At 35.7% G+C, this 22,380-nt stretch overlaps 1 protein-coding gene across 1 annotated transcript in view; it reads left to right on the top strand.

Annotated features, from left to right (window-relative positions):
• The first annotated feature begins 6,437 nt into the window (after window positions 1–6,437).
• atp10b (ATPase phospholipid transporting 10B) overlaps window positions 6,438–22,380 on the top strand; it is a 42,021-nt gene continuing 26,078 nt past the window's right edge. Inside the window, exons 1-2 of the mRNA XM_046858678.1 lie at window positions 6,438–6,931; window positions 21,855–22,059. Of these exons, the coding sequence (XP_046714634.1) occupies window positions 6,519–6,931; window positions 21,855–22,059 (618 nt within the window). The 5' untranslated portion in view covers window positions 6,438–6,518. The remainder of the gene's footprint in view (window positions 6,932–21,854; window positions 22,060–22,380) is intronic.

The following is a 22,380-nucleotide window of genomic DNA, read 5'->3' as shown; positions in this document are numbered from 1 at the left end:
AATTTCAAGCACGTTAATGTATTGCCGCCATATTGGTTTTCGTTTATCTCGATCATCGGTTATCTCGACGCTTTTTGGCGACCCCCTAGGACATCGACATAACCGGGTTCCACTGTATTATAATTTTTTACATTGTGCATATTGACATGCAATTTTTCATGATTTAATCAATGAATTAGCTACACCCCAGGTGAAAGACTGTACTTTAACCCCGCTTCTCAAATACATAATACTTTGAGAGCTTCTCGCTTCGTGTCTCCTTGGTTCCTTTTCTTGATTTCCTTTGCTTGCTTCTTAAATTCCTCCTTCCAAGAAGGCTTGGAAAAAACAAATGTGATTGTCAAATGAGACGTTTTTGCTCAATGAACCATCATTTTAACCCAATTTGCTCATTTGAATTAAGCTGTGTAACATCTGTATCTGATTTAGCTTCAGAAAAAATGCATTATGCATTTGTATATTACATGCTTAAATGTGAACGTTTTATCCTACACATTTTATCCCACATGAATTTCCATGTACTTTTTTAAGCAATATTTAATTATTAAGCGAGTTATTAAGATTAAGCAAATATTTAACCTGTTTATTTTGTCTATTGTGTCTATTTATTTGTACCGATTTCTGTTTCTTATTATTGTCATAGATTAAAATTTATTTTTTTTTGGTGGTGGGGCACTGCTAATTTCATGTACGAGCACATATTCTCTTAATCAATTAAAATATCATAAAAAGTTTATTTAAATTAGTAATTCAATACAAAAAGTGAGACGTGCATATAATATAGATTCATCACACACAGACTGATATATTTCAAGTGTTTATTTCTTTTAATTTTGATAATTTTGGCTCACATTTTTCAAAAACCCACCAATTCATCTGACAAAATTAGAATACTTCATAAGACCAATCAAAATTGTTGAATTGTTGGTCTTCTGGAAAGTATGTTCATTTAATATATATGTACTCAATACTTTGTAGAGGCTCCTATTGCTTTAATTACTGCCTCAATTTGGCATGGCATGGAGGTGATCAGTCTGTGGCACTGCTGAGGTGGTATGGAAGCCCAGGTTTCTTTGACAGTGGCCTTCAGCTTATTTGCATTTTTTGGACTCTTGTTTCTCATTTTCCTCTTGAGAATACACCATAAATTCTCTTAGGGTTCAGGTCTGGTGAGTTTGCTGGCCAGTCAAGCACACCAACACTATGGTCATTTAACCAACTTTTGGTGCTTTTGGCAATGTGGGCAGGTGCCAAATCCTGCTGGAAAATGAAATCAGCATCTCCATAAAGCTGGTCAGCAGAGGGAAGCATGAAGTGTTTTAAAACTTCCTGGTAGACGGCTGTGCTGACCTTGTACTTCATAAAACACAGTGGACCAACACCAGCAGATGACATGACTCCATAAACCACCACTGACTGTGCAAACTTTACACTGGACCTCAAGCAACTAGGATTCTGTGCATCTCCTCTCTTCTTCCAGATTCTGGGACCTTGATTTCCAAATGAAATGCAAAATTTACTTTCCTTACATCTGAAAAGACGACTTTGGCCCACTGAGCAACAGTCCAGTCCTTTTTGTCCTTTGCCCAGGTAAGACACCTCTGATGTCGTCTCTGCTTCAGGAGCAGCTTGACACAAGGAATGCGTCAGTTCTAGCCCATGGATACATCTGTTTGTGGAGGCTCTTGAAGCACTGACTCCAGCTGCAATCCACTCTTTGTAAATCTCCCCCAAATTCTTGAATGGGCTTCGTTTTACCTTTTTTTTTACCACATTATTTCCTTCCATTCAACTTTTAATGAATGTGCTTGAATGCAGCACTCTGAACAGCAGCTTCTTTAGCCATGACCTTTTGTGTCTTACCCTCATGTGCAGGGTGTCAATAATCGTCTTCTGGATAACTGTCGAGTCAGCAGTCTTCCCCCATGATTGTGGAGCCTGAACCAGACTGAGACACCATTTAAAGGCTCAGGAAACCTTTGCAGGTGTTTGGATTTAATGAGCTGATTAGAGTGTGACACCACGAGGCTCCAATATTGAACTCTTTCACAATATTTAAATTTTCTAAGATTTACTGAATTTTGGGTTTTCACTGGGCAATGCTGGGCAAAAAAAATATGGCAAAATATTACATTTTAATAATCTTAACTGCAAATCATTGGTCAGGAAATGAGCAAGATCTAAACAATTAAATATAATAACTTATTATGAATCCTTGCTAATTTTCTGACTGATCATTTTTTAAGACCATTAAAACCTTCAAATTTTATTATTTTGAGCTTGGCTCATTTTTCATTTGCCTAGGAGTGTCCTTTGCACACTAAAAAACCTAAACTAAACAAAAAAAAATCTCACACTAGAATTCTCCTACCAATAATAAGCCACACAGCCGCCCCTCACTGATTTATCCATGTGCATTTTAGAAATTAGCACTTTAAGGTTTTTTATTGAGGAGGTAGGATCGATAAATGATGGATGGACCTCAAAATTGTTTATCTGTAATAAACGGACATTCAATGCAACCCAGATGAGGATGGGTTCCCTCGAGTCTGGTTCCTCTCAAGGTTTCTTCCTTATGCCATCTCAGGGAGGTTTTCCTCACCACAGTCGCCACCGGCTCGCTCATCAGAGACAAACTTACACTTATGAAAAACATTTTATCTATTTTTATGACCACATTATCTGTGTAAAGCTGCTTTGAGACAATGTCCATTGGTAAACGCGCTATACAAATAAACATAAATTAAAATTGCATTCAATTGAATTAAATTGAATTGGATGCAGTAATTAGAGCTTTGAGAAGAATCCTGGGTGTGTTAACCGTGACGTTGTGTTGGCTGAGGTAAAACACAGACTTTTAAGGGCTCTATCTGCCTATCTGAAATAGGCAGATAGACCCCTCCCATTAGGGTTCACCACAGCGGATCATCCGTCTCCATACCACCCTGTCCTCTTCATCTGCCTCTTTCAACCCAACTACCTGCATGTCTTCCCTCACCACATCCATAAACCTCCTCCTTGTCCTTCCTCATTTCCTCCTTCCTGGTAGCTCCATCCTCAGCATTCTCCTACTGATATACCCCATGTCCCTCCTCTGCACATGTCCAAACCATTAAGGATTCAAAATAATGTATTTGCTTTATTTCTTCATCTAGATATCCTAACATTTATAATGTACCCACCTCGTCAAACAGTTTGAGACATCAATACATTTATTATATCAAGGGGTTTGCCAGTTGAAACTTTTCCTGACCTCCAAGTCTACTTACTTACATTAGTGCGTTGGCACTCTTTTTTCTGCACACTAAATGTAAATCTGTAAGATAATGTATGCAGGATGGAGATTGAACGAGTTCCAGCCTGGCGCTGTTTTCACTCGCTCCCCAGGAGAGCTCTGATTTCAGGTCAGTTGCATTAACACCCACTGTAATGAAGTCTCTGGGGAGAGCTATGAATTAAACGTGCTGCCGCACTGAACAGCAGTCTGGGGATCGTAATTAATTTCGGTCCGACTAAAAACAAAGGCATGGGCAATACGTCTAATTCTTTACGTTTTATTATGAAATCCACTTGAAGCTCCGTTTCAAACGCTGAACTGGATATAGATTGAATGTTCCGGTGTGAAACACACATAGAAGTAAATACGTTTTGCAGGAATCGAAATATACAAACACCTGCCAAGAAAAGCCTGCAGTGCCTGTTTTATTATAGTCTCCAAATTCAATTCTATTTATTTGTTTGCTTGGGTGTTGCTACTGTTTATAGATTTGAATTTAAAAAAAAATTGTTTAGAGAAAAAGTATGGGATTTAATTTAAATAAATGTGCATGACCTTGTTCTGTTTATCTGACAGAATGAATAACTTTTAATCAAGTGACTATATATTGAACACAAAGTGTCATGGCATTCAACATTTAATCTAACTGTATGAAGCTTCTGCCAAAAAAAAACAAAAAACTGGTGGTTTAGTGCCTAGCATGTTTGCCTTGCACCTCTGAGGATTTGAATCCTGCCTTGCACAGTGTGTGGAGTACAGTATGCATGTTCTCACTGTGTGTTTATGTTCCCTTCCAGATACTCAGGTCTTCACCTCTAGTCAAAAGACCTGCCTTGGATGATGCTGATTGGCACTTCCAAATTGTCTGTAGTGTGTGCTTGGGCCTTGTGATTGGATGGCACTGTGCTCTGGATAGGCTCCACACGACCTGTGTAGCATAAGCGATAAAGAAAATGAATGGATGGAAGGCAAGGCGTGTCTAAAGCAGAAATGACTTCATCACATCACTGACAGCACAACTCCTGCTGAACCCACATCCACTCTACTAAGACATGATTGAATGCCATTTTCTTTATTAATTACTGATTCCAACAATATGGTTTTTTAACCTTTGAAGTGGGTAGCCAATACTATTTGGCTAAAATGAAGATAAGCAGTATTACATGCATTCGTGTAGTGTTTAAAGTGTTTAAAGAAGTTAACACTGTTATCTGCATTGTAGCCATAAGTAATTGATTGAAAGCAAAGCGATTTTACAGAAAACTACAGCATCTTGTCTTTCATTGTCAAGAATCTGCTCAAATAATTCTACTTACATATTTAAGGATTTTTACATACTTACTTACTTACCTACTTTTTGACTTACTTAGATGCGTACATATTTTCTTATTGGCCTAATTCTTGACTTACTAAGTTACTTACTTACTTACTTCTTTTCTTACTCACCTATTTAATTAATCACTTACTTACTTGACTTAGTTATTTTCTTATTTACTTACCTTAATTTAGAATTTAGTTATTCAGTCTCTTAATTCCTCAATTAACCACTTACTAACCTTGTTACTTTCCTGTTTAACTACTTACCTAACTTCTTGTTTAATTAATTACTTAAGTGCTTATCTACTCATTTACTAATTCACTATGCTACTCCCTTATTTATATTAGTTACTCAGCTACTTGATTATTAACTTACATACTTCCTTAATTCCTTAATTCACTTACTTATGTATTCACTTACTAAGTTTCTATCCTACTCACTTATCAAATTATATACCTTCTTACATACATACTTACTTACATACTTACTCATTTACTTGCATGAATACTTAATTACAGTACTTACTCACCTACTTGCTTACATTTACATTTACACCATTTGGCAGACACTCTTTTCCAGAGCGACTTACAACTGAGCAGGGGAGGGTTAAGGGCCTTGCTCAAGGGCCCGGCAGTGGCAGCTTGGTGGTGGTGGGATTTTAACTTGTGGCCTTCCAATCCAAAGTTCAATGCGTTAACCACTGAGCTTCCACCTCCTTTTGCTTACTTACTCACGCATGCCTATTTGATTTCTCACTTACTAACCTACTTTTTTACTTATTTATTTACTCACTTGTCTACTTTTAATTTACTTTAGCTTATTTTCATATTGAAAGTTGTGATGATATTTTAGTGCACTGTCTTAAGTAAAGAATTTATGAACACCCCATAATGTCTCTCAACATTTAAACAGACAGAACTTCAGGCATCACAACTTTGATGACATGATTCATTGTCTGAAATATATCTTACCACAAAAAGAAAGAATTTGTGTCTTTTTATTTTGTTTTAGTTTAGAAGGTGGCATTTATTCACAATTTCAATGGGCAGATAAACTCATCTGATTCCCATCTGATATGTAAAATTGATGTATTTCATTTCATTGTAGGGGAAAGAGTAGTTGGGTTTACGTGGTCAGTCATGAGAAATAGAACCCAAAGGGCAAGTTGTTATAGGAATGTTCTGAATGAGGGGATGACACCTTAACACACAATTATTAGTAGTTTAAAAACACGTCCTGAAGTGCTTGATTCTTCATAAGCCGCAGCGATTTGACAGCAATAACATTTTCTTGTTTTTTGGCTGCATGTGGTTTGTCATACAGCATACCTTGGTGTCTGGCACACCAAGCTTCTTACTTTCATTCCTGTCTTTTATTCTAATGGTAATTATTTGCTGGCAATGATATTCAGGTTAAACTTAACTGATCTCTATGTCTTTCCCACGTGTGATAAGTGACGTGCCATTGAGAGCAAGTTCGACTGCATGTTTTCGTCACTGCTCTGCACTTCCTTTTGCATCAGCAAATCTGCTGCAGTAAATCATTGCTATATTCCAATACAACATGCAGTCAAAGTCAATTCTACAGACATGCTCTAAAACTGTTCATAGGTAGATCTTTGACATTTCAGGTCAATCTGTTGTAAAAAGTCTGTATAAGACCTTTTAGTAAAGTTCGCGGCTGTTTTGTCTGTACAGTCGGCTGTGGTATGTTGATCCAACGGCATGCCTTTGACTCTGACATATGCCTGAAAACATCCTGAGCAGTCAGGGGAGTTTGACAAGTGTGTTCAAAGATATTCTCGCTCCTGCTTGCTGTTCTTTTTTTTTTCAGTGCCACGCGTCCAAGTGATATGGGAGAAGTGTGTGTAAGACATTGTGTGAAAAGATTCTGTAGGTTGTGCACCGAGACAGCTGAGACAGTATGACCTGGACAAGAAGTCTGCCTTCAGTCTGGGCCTTCTGGACTTCTGGGCGAGAAAATGAAGATGGCAACTCAAGGACGCTAGTATCCAACCTGCTTTATGAGGACCAGAAGCCTAAAGATCATCCCAACAGGAAGTATGCGGGAAATGGTGTCAAGACCACAAAATACCACATCTGGTCCTTCATCCCTTTGAACCTGTGGGAACAATTCTTACGTGTTGCCAATTTTTATTTCGTGGGCTTGGCAGCACTGAACTTTGTCCCAGCGGTGAATGCTTTCCAGCCACAGGTGGCCATCATTCCCATTTGTGTCATTCTGGCTTTGACGGCCATCAAGGACGCTTGGGAAGATTTCAGACGCTACCAGAGCGATCGTCAGCTCAACAGCATGCCCTGCCACATCTATAGCAGGTACAAAACTCCTCTCTGGTACATCTAATAGCTCATCGACACCTGCTTTTTTAAACTCCCCGCTGCACTTATCCTCTGCACGAGTTTCATTTAATGTGGGTTTCTCCGATAAACATACGTAGGCTTTTAATAACCTATTAAGGTGTGCGCCATCTCTGTCTCTCCAGCTCTATTTCAGTTTTCATTCCATCTCACAGCCTGTATGTGTGTGAGAGTGTGAGCGCTTCACTTCATCTGTGTGTTTCGAAACCCTATGGGAATTTTTGACCTAGAAATAAATTTCGTGTGGGAGGGTTTTTTTTTTTTTCTCTTTTGACGAGGACAATGTCTTCGCATCCAACGTGTTCATGGTGCGAGTTCCAGTGAAATCCTCATGACAGTGTTGCATCAGAGCTAAGACAGGGAATGCTGTTTAGATCTATTTTTAAAAGCCTGAATAGCCAGTGAAAATTAGGGAGTAATTCAGAATATATCAAAACGAGATGAAAGGGAAAGAGTGGATGAGAAGGAGAAAAGGAAAGAGAGAATGATAGAGAAAGTGAAAATGAAAAAAATTTGTGCTACATGCTTGTTTTTTTTAAAGGTACCTCCCCTGATATAGTTTTTCTATTTTTTAAAAGTCACTCCAAATATATTGCTACATCCATTTTGGTGGTCTGAAGTATTTTCTGAGACTGTGCTCTATTTCCATATGGTGGATCCCAGGTGTGTCACACAAACACGGCCAGACAAACTGGCCTAAGCCAGCATGGAGCCGCATACTGACGTCCTGTTCTGACATGGTAGGTCTGTCTCGGGGGGGCGTTAAAAAAGGTGTTATTTGGTAGGAGAAATGCTGTTTTTAGTCTTCTCCGGATCCTGGAACATTTTCTCTCGTTTCCAGCTGTGATTAGACCCTGTGCCGGGCTTTAGATCACTAATCACTGTGCTTTGTGAGCCAGTTCCATTTCTAGAGTGTTCAGCATCTTAAAAACACCTTTTCTCAGTACAGTGAAGGCTATTGAGTCCACAATCTTTTACTGCCTTTACACATAGTCTTATAATTACATTTATCCGATTAGGGGTTTTGGAGCTCAACAGTGACAGCTTGGTGCCACTGAGACCTCTCAATCAATAGCCCATAAACTTAACCACTAAACCATTACTGCCCCTAGGGGCAATGCAGGTAGTAAAGATTTGTCATACATCCTTTAGGAGTGATGTATTATCAGACAGAGGCAAAATAAATGCACAAAACACCTAGATTAAATAAATAAATAAATAAATAAATAAATAAAGGCAAATCAATTTTGATTTGAATATCAGATCTCAATACCTCACTAATGAGCACTGCTATTTGTCTAGAAGTGTGAAATAATTATTAAAAAACGCTTACAAATTATTATATTCTGATATGAATCCACATTTTGTAGTGTTACAATTGAGGACGGGGGATTCATACAGTTTAGATATACAGTAGTATAGATTCTTAAGGCAAATTGGTTGGACCGGAAATTATAAAAGGATTTCATAGCAGCTATTGTAAACAAATCCAATAGCAATATTTACATTTTTAATTTGTATACAGTATATAAGAATTTTCAGTATATCGCACTATTTTGTGTGGATCCAATATCGATTCCATGTGGAAGACTGCAACATGCAGAAAAGTTCTTATTCCCTGTCATCATTATAATAATCTTAAGGAAGAGTATTTTACCCATATCATTTAAACCATAAATTGAATGAAATCTAACATTACAATTTCAAATAGTCTAGTCTAACCCCTGTAAAAGCTGCTAAGCAAAACACAATGTAAGTATTTACATGATAGACATAATTACTTTCTTTTGTGTATATATATATATATATATACACACACACATGTGGTATTAGTATGAGGTAGTGTAGAGACAAGTATAGGCTATATCTGCAAAATATATGTATATATATACAATTTATTTATTTTTTATTTTCTTTTTTTCACTTTAAATTTTTTTTTACTAAAGTATGGGATATTAATATATCAAATGATATAAACCATTTCACAGATGAGTCCAAAGTGTTAGTGGAGGTATAAAAATCCTAAGTGGATCTTAAAATTAAATGTACCATAATAATTGTACAGCAGGAGATTATAAGGTCTGTGTCTTCAAGCCTCAGCTTCAGCATATTTCCCCTGCACCTCAGTAACTACTGTCATATCGTGGTTTATTTTTACATACTAAACCATCGAGTCATGAACTCCAGGCGTAGTATTGAAGCCACTTTGCTTCTGGTGTGAACCCCTAGCTGCAGTTTTGTATTTTCTTTATTTGGCATTGGCATTTTGCCATGGTTTGTAATACCCATGATGTTGTTCACCATCTGGCTCTTAAGTGAATTGTCATATCTGCATCTGTGCTGGCATAGTGTATAATTTTCCCAAAATGTACCCTTACTCCAAAATTAAATTCCAACTAACAGTATAATATCAGAGCTGGAAAGAAAGACACTGCTAAACCCACTCTAAGGCTTTGTGTATGTGTACTTGAAAACAGGAATTTCTTAAATTATGAGGATTTTTCTTTATGTTTGACTCATTTTGATATAAAAACACCTTTTTTACATTACGCAAAGATTTTTAAAAATCTAAAATTCCCGGCGGCTTTGAAAAGGCTGATATGATAACGGGAACCTGTGCATGCCCGTTGCTTTATTGCTTATTCTGAAACTCTAATAACTCCTTTTTTATTATGGGTGTTTATTTAGTAATCTGTAATTTTCTTTTTAAAGTTCAGTTGAATTTCAAGTGTAGCACAAGTTTCAGTCTATCTTCAGTCTATCTTCAGTCCACACATATGAATACTCACCCTCTCTGACATACTCTATCTAATGCTAATGTACAGTACAGACCAAAAGTTTGGACACACCTTCTCATTCAAAGAGTTTTCTTTATTTTCATGACTATGAAAATTGTAGAGTCACACTGAAGGCATCAAAACTATCAATTAACACATGTGGAATTATATACATAAAAAGTGAACTGAAAATATGTCATATTGTAGGTTCTTCAAAGTAGGCATCAAGAGAATGCCAAGAGTGTGCAAAGCAGTAATCTGAGCAAAAGGTGGCTACTTTGAAGAACCTAAAATATGACATATTTTCAGTTGTTTCACACTTTTTTGTTATGTATATAATTCCACGTGTTAATCCATAGTTTTAATGCCTTCAGTGTGACTCTACAATTTTCATAGTCATGAAAATAAAGAAAACTCTTTGAATGAGAAGGTGTGTCCAAACTTTTGGTCTGTACTGTATATATATATATATATATATATATATATATGTCAAACTTGACATGTGACTTCTCATGATCTCTGACATTCTGTATCTAAACTGGTATGTTTATGTGAACATGCATCAAGTTATTTGGAAAACATAATTTGTGTGGAAAAAAGGGATGAAAACATTGTTTTAAAATATTTTTTATACATCTGAATGAGGTTTGAGACTCAAAATGATCTCAAATGTTCAGATATTTTATGAGTTGCTTAGTAGCTCCTGGTTCCATATCTTTAAATGACTGTATAAGACTATAGAAAGGAAAAAACTCACACGCCAGTGCTCAAGTTAGTTCCCACTTTTCAGTGTTCTGTATTGTTGAAAGATTTATAATCACACTCTTTATGTCACCCAAATGAGGATGGGTTCCCCTTTTGAGTCTGGTTCCTCTCAAGGTTTCTTTCTCATAACATCTAAGGGAGTTTTTCCTTGCCACAGTCGCCATGGCTGCTCATCAGGGATAAATATACACCATTCACTTTAACTGTTGATTTCTGTAAAGCTGCTTTGAGACAATGTCTGTTGTGAAAAGCGCTATAGAAAAAAACTTGACTTGACTTGACTTGACTTGACTTGACTGACACATATACCCAAACCCAATCCAAATCTCAAGTGTTAAAATATTTACACTATATGGACAAAAGTTTGTGGAAACCTGTTCATAAGATTCCAGTGATCTTTGTACATTCTATTTCGTATTTAGTCTGTGTTTGCTATTATATAACCTCCACCCTTCTTGGAAGATGTTCCACTAGATTTTGGAATGTGCTCGAAGAGATTTGTGCTCATTCAGCGACTAAAGTGTTACTAAAGTCAAGTAGTGATGTAAAGTGAGGAGACCTGGTGTGCAGTCAGCGTTTCAATTCATTCCACCGGTGATCAGTAGAGGTGAGATCAGAGCTCTATAGCAGGCCCGCTCAAGATCTGCCACTCCAACCCATGTAAGGCACAGCTTCCTGGAGCTGGCTTTGTGCACAGGGACATTGTTATGCAAAAATAGGTTTTGGTTCTCTTAGTTTGAATGAAATTAAATATATAATGCTACCAAATCCAGAGACATACAAATGTGTGCCTCCAACTGTATGGTAAGAGTTTGGGGAAGAACCACAAATAGCTGAAAATCTTAGATGTCCCAGACCTTTTGTGCATTTATATTGTACATCAAGTTAATGAATGGGTTCTACCTGAGAACCATTAGAACACACTATGTAATAGCTTAGTTGTTGTTCCTTAAGATTAAGTTAATTTCCTATAGTAAAATGTATTTTTTGACACGTTCATATTTATTGCAAAAATTTCTGCAAAAACTTTAACTTTCTTGCCTTACTGATGCCTCATGATATGCACTTTGTTATGAATTGACTTCTTGTCTGTTGTAGTTGATTCTCTGAAAGCTCTGACTCATGCTAATGTACATTTTATTTCAGTGTGTGTTATTTACTTAGCACTTACCCAACCCTGATCTGTTTTTTCAGTGTTAAACTCGTATCCAAATGCACATTTTAAAGCCGATCATCAAGGTTCGCATTATACGTAACATTTTTTTTTTACAAAACTCAGATCTCTCATAGGCTACAGGAAATAATTTTTTTAAAAACATTTTTCAGAAATAACTGGATTTTCACCAGAGTTTGGTATAATTGTACACATCTACAGTATTAACACGAACATGAGGAATATTTGCGAGTGTGTTAGCTGTTATAATGATCTTTAGGCCTCTGAGTGCAGCTGTGCAGTTAAACACAATGTGAGAGGTGCTGCCTCACGACTCGAGCCAGCGATGGAAAATATTATTACTTTTTCTCACTTCTTATCTACTTATAGCCGAGTGCCTGAAATGGACAGCTGAGTCATCACAAACTGCAATTGCTTGTCATCGTCTTTTGAAGGAATTCTTATCACAGCCATAATCACATACACGCACGCACACGCACACGCACATACACACACATGCACGCTAATAAGAAAAGTGTTTCTAAACATCCACACCTCAGCTTTTTTTCAATTTAAAATGCCATATCTGTTTTTTTTAGTGTACTGGTTGTAGGAGAAATGTTCAAGCAGCAAGTTGTAAGCTTATAAGATTGGATTGATAGTGTCACAACACTGTGAGAAAAGAAATTAATCACAATTAACTTGACTTAAGTGTTTACACCAACATAATCTAATAAAGATTGTGGAAAAATGATAGTAGAGATCTCACCACAGCTGGAATCAAACAGATCTGGACAGATGAAAGGAGATTGACCATTTCCCAGTCTTTATCACATGCTATCCGAGGTGGTAACATTCCTTAATCTGGTCATGCGGAAAAACGAAAACCTGCGATAAACGGTTCAATGTATGATACACTGTACATTATTTTAGGTATATATTTTACTTCAGTTTATAATTAATAATTATATTTTAATATATAAATGTCATTATTTCAACAAAAAAACTCCATTAAAACAATTTCCTATAAGTTTATTCTTTCTCTGCTATCTGCTATTTTCTCTGTGAGAGACCGGGAAAATCAGCCAAACTAATTATTTATGTGGCGAATGCAATTCCACGATAAACACGGGGGCGCGAGATTCAAGTGCTTAATTGTGGCTCCAGTGCCACACCATAATACATTGACCATGACCATAGGACTAGCAACCATATAAAAGAAAATGAATTTAAAGAATATATGATTTATTTCATTCATTGAATTCTTACTGACTTTTTTTCAACATCTACAATTAGGGTTAAGGGTTAGCAGAAAATTATCATGATTTCATAACGATTTTATAATTTACCCTTAATTCAGTTATTCTTTATATTATTTCTGTCTAAAAACTGGAGCGAATCAGCGATTTAGTCTTTTAATCCGTCCATCTTTCGCCTCTCTTTATCTCTAACCTTTGCTCAAACAGATCCAAATATTCAGCTTCTTCTGACAATACCATCGTCAACACCACTGTGCTCATCCTCTAGCACATAACTGCATCATATAGCTGCATTGCATTGCATCCAGCAATTGCTGTTTTAACTATATAATGTTGGCAAGTGAATAAAGAAGAGAATTCTGAATTTTTTAGCAGATAAAAACTGCAATCTATTCACTGTACCAAATGTTTAAGATTGTTAAAATTAAACACCGTTGTAAATCTGCTAGCAATAACAATCTCCTACTATATATATATATATATATATTTATATATATATATATATATATATATATATATATATATATATATATATATATATATATATATTTATATATATATATATATATATATATATATATATATATATATATATATATATATATATATAAAAATTGTTTATTTTTTTTATGCATTTTTCTCATAGCCAACAAGTAATATAGCCTTTATTCTAAAGTTTAAGTTGTGCAATAATGTGTTTGGGTGTGTGTATATATTTAGGCTAAATGAATACCCAGAATGTATTGTGTCATGCCTGTTTGCACATTTTGCAATACTTTAGTTATTATACACCCCACCCTGGTTTGTTTTTAGAGCATACCAGTCAGCATTTCTGGATGTTTCTCTCTTTGCCCCATGGTTTAAACCCCATGGAATGTAGTGGAGTGGGAAACCCAAAAGAGCAATTAAACATAATGTAAGATTTCTGTGTCAAGGTCACGAGTATTAAGGTTCCACTGTGTAATATATATATATATATATATATATATATATATATATATATATATATATATATATATATATATATATATGGGGCTGGAATAATAATGCACGAAAAAGTTGTGTGAACAGGTGATGTTTGGTTTGCCGTTGTGCAAGTGAGCACACTACAAATGTGTGGCACTGAGCGTTGCACTGATACTGTTCATTTATTCATCCTTGATAACTGCCTGCTCTGAATTGTGATGGTTCGAAATTGATAAGAAAATGAAAGAAAACTACATTTACACACATTGCCAGAGAGATTTTCTACACACACATATGTCTAGTTGAGACCTGATGAATTTGGAGTGCTATAGCTGAACTCCCAGATTTCCAACATTCACACATTCACACTGCTATCAGTTCTACTTCCTGGATTTATTTTCAAGTGGTTTCCAGTGTTTCCAAAGTACATAGTGTTAGTATTCAATGAAAAAGCCAGAAAACCCTCTTCATGTCAAGTCAAGCCATATAGATCACATTATCCATTCCTAAGGATTGTAAAATGAAATGAAATGCACTGGTACAGAACACATGAAACAACTTCCCTCTAAAAACAAGGTGCTACATAGAACAACATAGACCTATCTAAGACATAAGACCTACACAGAGGACTACATAAAATGCATGTGTGTTAACAACACAACACAACACAACACAACACAACACAACACAACACGATAAGAACAATAGCACAGTGTATATGATAAAAATACAATGCCATTGTCCATATAATAATACATACTGTATCTGATACTTTAGGTTTAAATCTAATCCAATACCGATAGAGATATTTGGATTACTAATTATATAGATATAGACATTATCATTTTCACAGCTATATGTGTTTATAATTGTACTTTCACATTGCTGATTGTTTAGTGCTAAAAAAAGACAGCTGAGCCATCACAACCTGCAACTGCTCGTCTTCCTCTGGTGAAGTTCTTATCGCAAAAATAATCGCTTGCACCTAATCATGGAGTTGTGTTCAGTGTGTAAGAGAGGCGTCGAAGCAGCAGGTTTTCGTCTCAGGAGATCCGATTGATAGTGTCATCACACTGTGACAACAATAATTATTCTTCTTGACCTAAGTGCTGCTTCTGACACTATTGACGGTGTAATAAAGCGCACGGAAAATTACAGTAGACATTCAGGTACAGCTCTAAATTAGTTTCGTGATAACAACCTGCTGATGGGCAGGAAGTATAAGCAGAGAAACAGCCCAAACAACACATCACGGGGGTTACGTGAAGGTAAATCCAATCTGTAGGTGTTCTGCGTTTGGGTGTTTGAACTGTGATGTAAAGGGATGAAATTTCACAGAAGAATCTGAATTGCGTGCTTTTCAGGCTGCTGGATTAAAAATGATAATGATTTCAGATTGAACAGCAAAAACTGTTTTAGCTACCACGTTTGTTAACTTATTTGATGGAATATTCTTGGCAGAGGTGGGAAGTAATGAAGTGCAAATACTTTGTTACTGTACTTAAGTAGATTTTTCTGGTATCAGTTGTTTACTTCACTATTTATTTTTCAGACAACTTTTTACTTTTACTCATTACATTTGTACACAAATATCTGTACTTTTTACTTCTTACATTTTCAAAACAGACTCATGACTTTAGTTTTAATCCAATTATTGATGATCAATATCTACTACTGGTGTATCATTTCTGGCTCTCACACACCACAGACGTAGACTAGTTTACAAAGCAAACAATGAGCAACACAGAAGGCAACAAGAAGTTTGGGGTACACATGGATGAGACAGAGGGACCCAGTGATGTAAACATGACTGGGAGCAGATACATTCCTGATCACCTGATCATCATCATCTTTTCTCTGCTTGTGTTCTATATGGAGAATGTTCAGCCTGGACACATCCTATTTCATATTTAGTCTGTGTTTGCTATTATATAACCTTTACCCTTCTTGAAAGATGTTCCACTAGATTTTGGAGTGAGCTTGAAGAGATTTGTGCTCATTCAGAGACGAGGGTTTTACTAAAGTCAAGTAGTGAGGAGTCCTGGTGTGCATTCAGCGTTCCAATTCATCCCACCGGTGATCAGTAGAGGTGAGATCAGAGCTCTATGGTAGGCCCGTTCAAGATCTTCCACTACAACCCATGTAAGGCACAGCTTCCTGGAGCTGGCTTTGTGCACAGGGACATTGTCATGCTAGAACAGGTTTTAGTTCTGAAGGGAATATATAATGCTACCAAATCCAGAGACATACAAATGTGTGCCTCCAACTGTATGGTAAGAGTTTGGGGAAGAACCACAAATGGCTAGAAAAGTTAGATGTCCCAGACCTTTTGTGCATTTATATTGTACATCAAGTTAATGAATGGGTTCTACCTGAGAACCATTAGAACACACTATGTAATAGCTTAGTTGTTGTTCCTTAAAGTTAAGTTAATTTCCTATAGTAAAATTTATTTATTAACACGTCCATATTTATTGCAAAAATCTCTGCAAAAACTTTCTTGCCTTACTGATGCCTCATGATATGCACTTTGTTATGAATTGAATTCTTGTCTGTTGTAGTTGATTCTCTGAAAGCTCTGACTCACGCTGATGTACATTTTATTTCAGTGTGTGTTATTTACTTAGCACTTACCCAACCCTGATCTGTTTTTTCAGTGTTAAACTCGTATCCAAATGCACATTTTAAAGCCGATCTATATAGTGAATGTTCAGCATTTTCACAATTTACCCTCTGGGGACGACAAACGCGCCGGGGCGTTTTGTGGCATTTTTCATCATTATCCCGAAACACACATAATAACTACAAAACGCTGTGCTTTATTCAAATAAAACAAACAGACAGGGGGCGCTTTCTGCCGTCTGTGTCGTCTCCCTTCACAGACACACAAATAAAACAACCTGAAGACATAATAAATATATGTATAGAAGGCTCAAAAAGTCTATTAAATAAAAGAAATTACATCGAATACAAATGTTTTCTGATCATATAATCGGTATGAAAGTTAGAAGAGGTACAGTTGCTCCGGTATCACCTCATTAACAGTCCGTGTGGAAACATAGCAAAAGTTCTGTTTGGTGTCCTGATGATTTACTTCATTTAAAACACCATAATAACTTTAAAATGTTTACAATATTATTTTGTCTCCATGCTCTATGTTGAGTTTGGTTTTACTAATAATAAACATTTGCATAAAGCATCAATATTTGTCCATGTCCATGTTGATTAGAGTATTAAAAACATGAAGTATTAATATATGGTACATTTAGAACAGATAGAAATGTGCAATTAATTTACGGTTATATTTTTTTTAATTAATTGACAGCCCTAATATTAATATGACGTGACGTCCAGTTACCAGCGTGACACTAAAACAGGTGACTACTTTTTACTTAAAAACATGTCAGAGCCCAAACTTCTTTACTTCAACTTGAGTAAAAAAGTATAGTCAGTACTTTAACTTTCACCAGACTCTTTAAAAACATGAGTATCTGTACTTCTACTTAAGTGAAAGATGTGTGTATGTTTGCCACCTCTGATTCTGGGCAACTAGTGACACATTTTACATGAAATGTTTTTAAAGATTTTATCTGCTCTTTTTTTATGTTTTTTTAATTTTTACTGTTTAAAACACATTCATTTATCTGAAATTTTCTACTGTGTTATATTTACTTGATTTACCTGGTGGAAAATATAACACCAAAGAATATAACACTTTACTTGGTCATATCTTTAAAATGCATGGAATCACTTTCTAAAATTATTCGGAAGATTCGAAAATTGGTATTCGGCTTGTCAATCTCCGCAGATAATCAGCATAGTCTTGAACCTTGAAAAAAGAAATGTCTAGCCTGTATTAGTGTCTGGCTTTTATTATTACAATCAAAGATGTCTAAATGATTATTCTGCTTTTGTGTAAAGGAGAATCAGAGCACATTGTTGCTTTGCCTTTTGTGATTTTAATGTTTTGTTGTTTTTACAGTATTGTATTTATTTATTTATTTATTACTTAAACCCTTCTTATGGTGTGTTTTATATTGTATTTTTATATAGATTTTCACTTCTTTCCTGTCATTTGTACTGTATAGTCCAAATCTTTTACTCATATATTAAGTGTTGAATGTTAAGCAAAATATATAAAAAACCCTCAATCATCCATGCATACACAATGATGAGAAAGACGATAATAACGATTATTATTATTAATATTATTAGACATATTTGTTTAGTAGTAGTTTTTGTTGAGTTTTTCAGCTTTTCATATTTAATTTTTTAGCATAATGAATATTATTTCTTTTATGTCATCTACTATCTTATTGTATGTTGTTCTGCACTTATTTTTTTTATTATTTAATTACAAGGCATACATTGTATTTATACACTTAGGTGCCATTTTAATAGGAATACCTAAACTTATAAGATGTAAGAGCAGCACTTTAAATGTAAGTACAGGTCAAGAGCTCCAGTTAATGTTCACATCAAACATCAGAATCAGTAAAATATGTATTCTCAGTGATTATATACACTGTGAGATGGTTGTTGGTGCCAGTCTGGTTTGAGTATTTCAGAGACAGCTCATCTTTTGGAAGCCCTTTAGCAGTGTCTAGAGTTCACTCAGAATGGTGTGTAACACAAAAAACATCTAGTGAGCAGCAGATTTATGGGTGGAAATGAGAAAGTTAAGAGGAGCAAGGTGAGTGTTTTGACCTGCCTTGAGGCTATTATGAGCCTGATTATAAGCTACGACTACAGAAGACCGCATCAGGTTCTCCTTTCAACCAAAATAAAATCTTCAACCCCCCAGCAACCCCCAATTGTTCTGGTTTACCTGAACCTGCCCCTACTGTAGCCTCAGACCTATCTTCTACATTTTCTAAACATTACCTAGAGCTCTTGATCTATACAGAATGACGCTACTGCCACGCTGATTGGATCATTTCTGATTAAAAAAGAACAAAAATTGTTAAAAGCAACAGTACAGGTGTTCCGATTAAAGTGGAGGGCAAATGTATATCCAAATTCTACAACTTTTACCAAAAATGTATAATAATTTTAAGTAAATTTGAGACACAGTTTAATTAGTTAGTACTATTTTTTAAATATTGTTCATTTTTTTGTTTTACATTTTAGAAAGTAGAACTGCTTCGCAACTCAGGTACAATTATGATAAACTGAATTAAGTCTGAAACAGAATGTGGAAAGAAGACAAAAATAGAAGCTAATTACAACATATTAAGATAAGGATTACGGGCGAATTCAATTAAGAACGCCAGCAGTTAGGCAGACTTGGCAGAAAAAATGGACATCTTCGTTAGATTTTGCAGATTCTTCTGTCCGTCTTCAAAGCTTGAAGCGTTTTTTTGGGGGGTAAAATTTGTGCATTTTATATGGACTGAGCCACTTGGATTATGTAACTAATCAGCTGCTTATCGCTGACTGTGCTTTAAATAGTTTTGAAGGTATTTGTTTTGAAAACAGGTAATCTGTCTATTGATCAGCAAAATACCTGCAGGCTGAGAGTTTACATGCCGCAATACTTAATTTACAAAACAGGGATTTCTTTTGGACATAACCGGTATGCCAAATATGAGAAAGCTGTTGTCTGGCAGGCTTTTTGTTTTAGGAGAGGCTGCTGTGGCATGCATGTAGGTGTCTCCCTCCTCGTCCTACGTGTCGGGCTGCATACCTGATGAAACCTACCATCATCCAGGGTTTTGTGTCTAGCCTCTGAATATAGTGCATATTTTGATAAGGAGACTTACTGTCACACCGTCTCATCACATTCTGGAAAGGGGGAAAAGGGGGGATTGAGGTGATAGTTTTTCTTCTAACTAGATTAGAGAGAATAAGTCAGGTCAGGTAATATGGTAAAGATGATCTTTTATTTATCTGTTTTATTTCATTTTGTTTTTTAATTTAATGTTGATTGAAACACAATCAGGGATCTGACCATGATCAAGCTTTTATAGAGATCACTTGCTGACTGTGTTGGTAAGGGAATTCAATTTACCTGCTGATTTCTAAATGATATAACATTATACTGTGTCAACAATAAGATATTTCATGATGAACCTTATCATGCCTGTAAATTAATGGATAGAGTACTTTCTTGATCTTTGAGGGACTTTTCTGGTCACAGCAGCAGACCTTTAAACTGTGATGATCACAAATGTTGATCATGTTTTATAACCATAAAGACTGTATAAGACTGCAGAAAGACTGCACTTATAATCTTATACTCCAGTACTCATGTTAGTTCTCACTCTCCAGTGTTCTGTATTGTTGAAAGATTTATGATCAAACTCTTGATGTCACCCAAATGAGGATGGGTTCCCTTTTGAGTCTGGTTCCTCTCAAGATTTCTTCCTCATAACATCTAAGGGAGTTTTTCCTTGCCACAGTCACCACGGCTGCTCATCAGGGATAAATGCACACCGTTCACCTTGACTGTTGATTTCTGTAAAGCTGCTTTGAGACAATGTCTGTTGTGAAAAGCGCTATACAAATAAACTTGACTTGACTTGACCTTTACAGAAATTACACATGATATTACAGGCTCCTAATGGGAGAAGCCGAAAGAAAGTTATTACAGGCTCCAAACACTAAAATGACAATCGTATTTGTAAGCAAATATGTGTAAGTGTAAGGGGTAGGATTACACAAAACTAAATGAGCATTATTTTGGTTACTACTAAATTACTGTGGGTTACAATTTACAAAATGATTATTTACATCACTTACAATTATATATTAGCAATACTCGTTATAGAAATGGGCCGATGGACTTTTTCATTTCGTTATTCTGAGAATCAGCGAATATTAAACAAATTAATAAAGTAACTTACTAGTAGATTTCCCTTTGATTTCTTTAATGTCTTGTGGGTACCTGCAGACATCTTTTCACCCAATGAAGTATCAGTGTTGATCGATTCAATGTTGAGGAGCTTCAAAACAGGAAACAGTTAATAAATAAGTGAATAAATTGAGTGACGTTAAATTTCACATCAAATATTTTAATCATTACTATGATTTTAACTTTGGATACAATTAGACTGCATACAGTTGCTTCCACATGAGCAAAATCAATCAAATGGTGGCACAGGAGTGCATTTTGTTTCATTCTTGCTCATTGCCTGACTGATAATTTGTTGTTAAAACTGTTAAAAGCTTCAAATTTCACATTTTGCACTTGGCCCATTTTTTTCCAGGACTTTCTATCAAAAGTTGTAGCATAGTGTCTCATTAAACAAGACAAGATAAGATAAGAGAGCTAAATGTAATTTAGCGATTAAGTCTATGTGTAAACTACACATATAAAATGTGTGATTTAAAGACCTGCTAAAGAACAGATGATATTTATTATGTCCTGGCACATAAAACCACAACATAAAAATGGTGTCTCAAAGGCTGATTTGCATATACATAATGATGAAACTAGTTTTATTCAAATTTTTCCTTCTTGAGGCAATATCAGATCTAAAAAAAAAAAAGATTTAGCAAATGGCAAAATATTTTTTTCAAAAATTCATTATGCATAAAATAATAATCTTGATATTGGTATCATCCAATCATTTGAATCATTTGCAGTTCTGCTTATTTCTTTTACATTTCATTTGGCCACAGATTTGGCCCAAACTATTGCAAAAGACTTATAATATTTGTTGTAATTACTGTGCTGCCATCTTCTACTTGAAAAAGAGATTTGTATCTCGAATAAGGGTAAAAAAACAAACAAACACGTGCATAAACAAATGTGATGTTTCTTTGATCAACAAATTTTAGGTACAAAAATGAATTTACAACATTGAGCTGTCAACAAGATCAACTTTATGGTTCAATGAAAACATATTTATTTTTAATATAAGCTCTAAATCAATCCAGGCACACAGTTTAATCCAGAGCAGGTTTTTGCACGATGGGGCTCCAGGTCACTAGCTGAGTGTCTGTCTGTCTTTTTCCAGGATCCAGCGAAGCTTTGTGGAGAAAAGATGGAAGGATGTACGGGTGGGGGATTTTGTCCGAGTGCTCTCCAATGAGATCATCCCAGCAGACATCTTGCTCCTGCACACGTCCAACCCTAATGGTGTGTGCCACATAGAGACGGCCAATCTGGATGGCGAGACCAATCTCAAGCAGAGGAAAGTGGTGCCTGGTTTCGCCAAACCGGTGAGGGTCTTTGTAAAAAAAACATAGATTGTGTGCTTGCAAAATGGCTTCATTAGTCAAACGCTTATATGTTACCCGAAACTAAGATGCCCTTTTAATAGAAGATTTCCATGGTCAAAAAGCTAATTTTGGGGGAATATATTTGCTGTTCATTAAAATGTTTTGCTGTTAAACTCTTTTATTAAAGACTTATTATTCATTTATTTAATTACTATACAATTATTAAGTAATGACAAGTCTTCAGTTAGGGTAAAATATTTAAGCCTAGGCCTGGACATGCTCCTGTGGGTTTAAAGGATTCATTAAAAAGATCTTATTCTG

Source organism: Silurus meridionalis, chromosome 10 (assembly GCF_014805685.1).
Source record: "Silurus meridionalis isolate SWU-2019-XX chromosome 10, ASM1480568v1, whole genome shotgun sequence".
Taxonomy (NCBI): domain Eukaryota; kingdom Metazoa; phylum Chordata; class Actinopteri; order Siluriformes; family Siluridae; genus Silurus; species Silurus meridionalis.
Note: the sequence above shows the minus strand (reverse complement) of the source record. Positions and strands in the feature narration are given on the sequence as shown.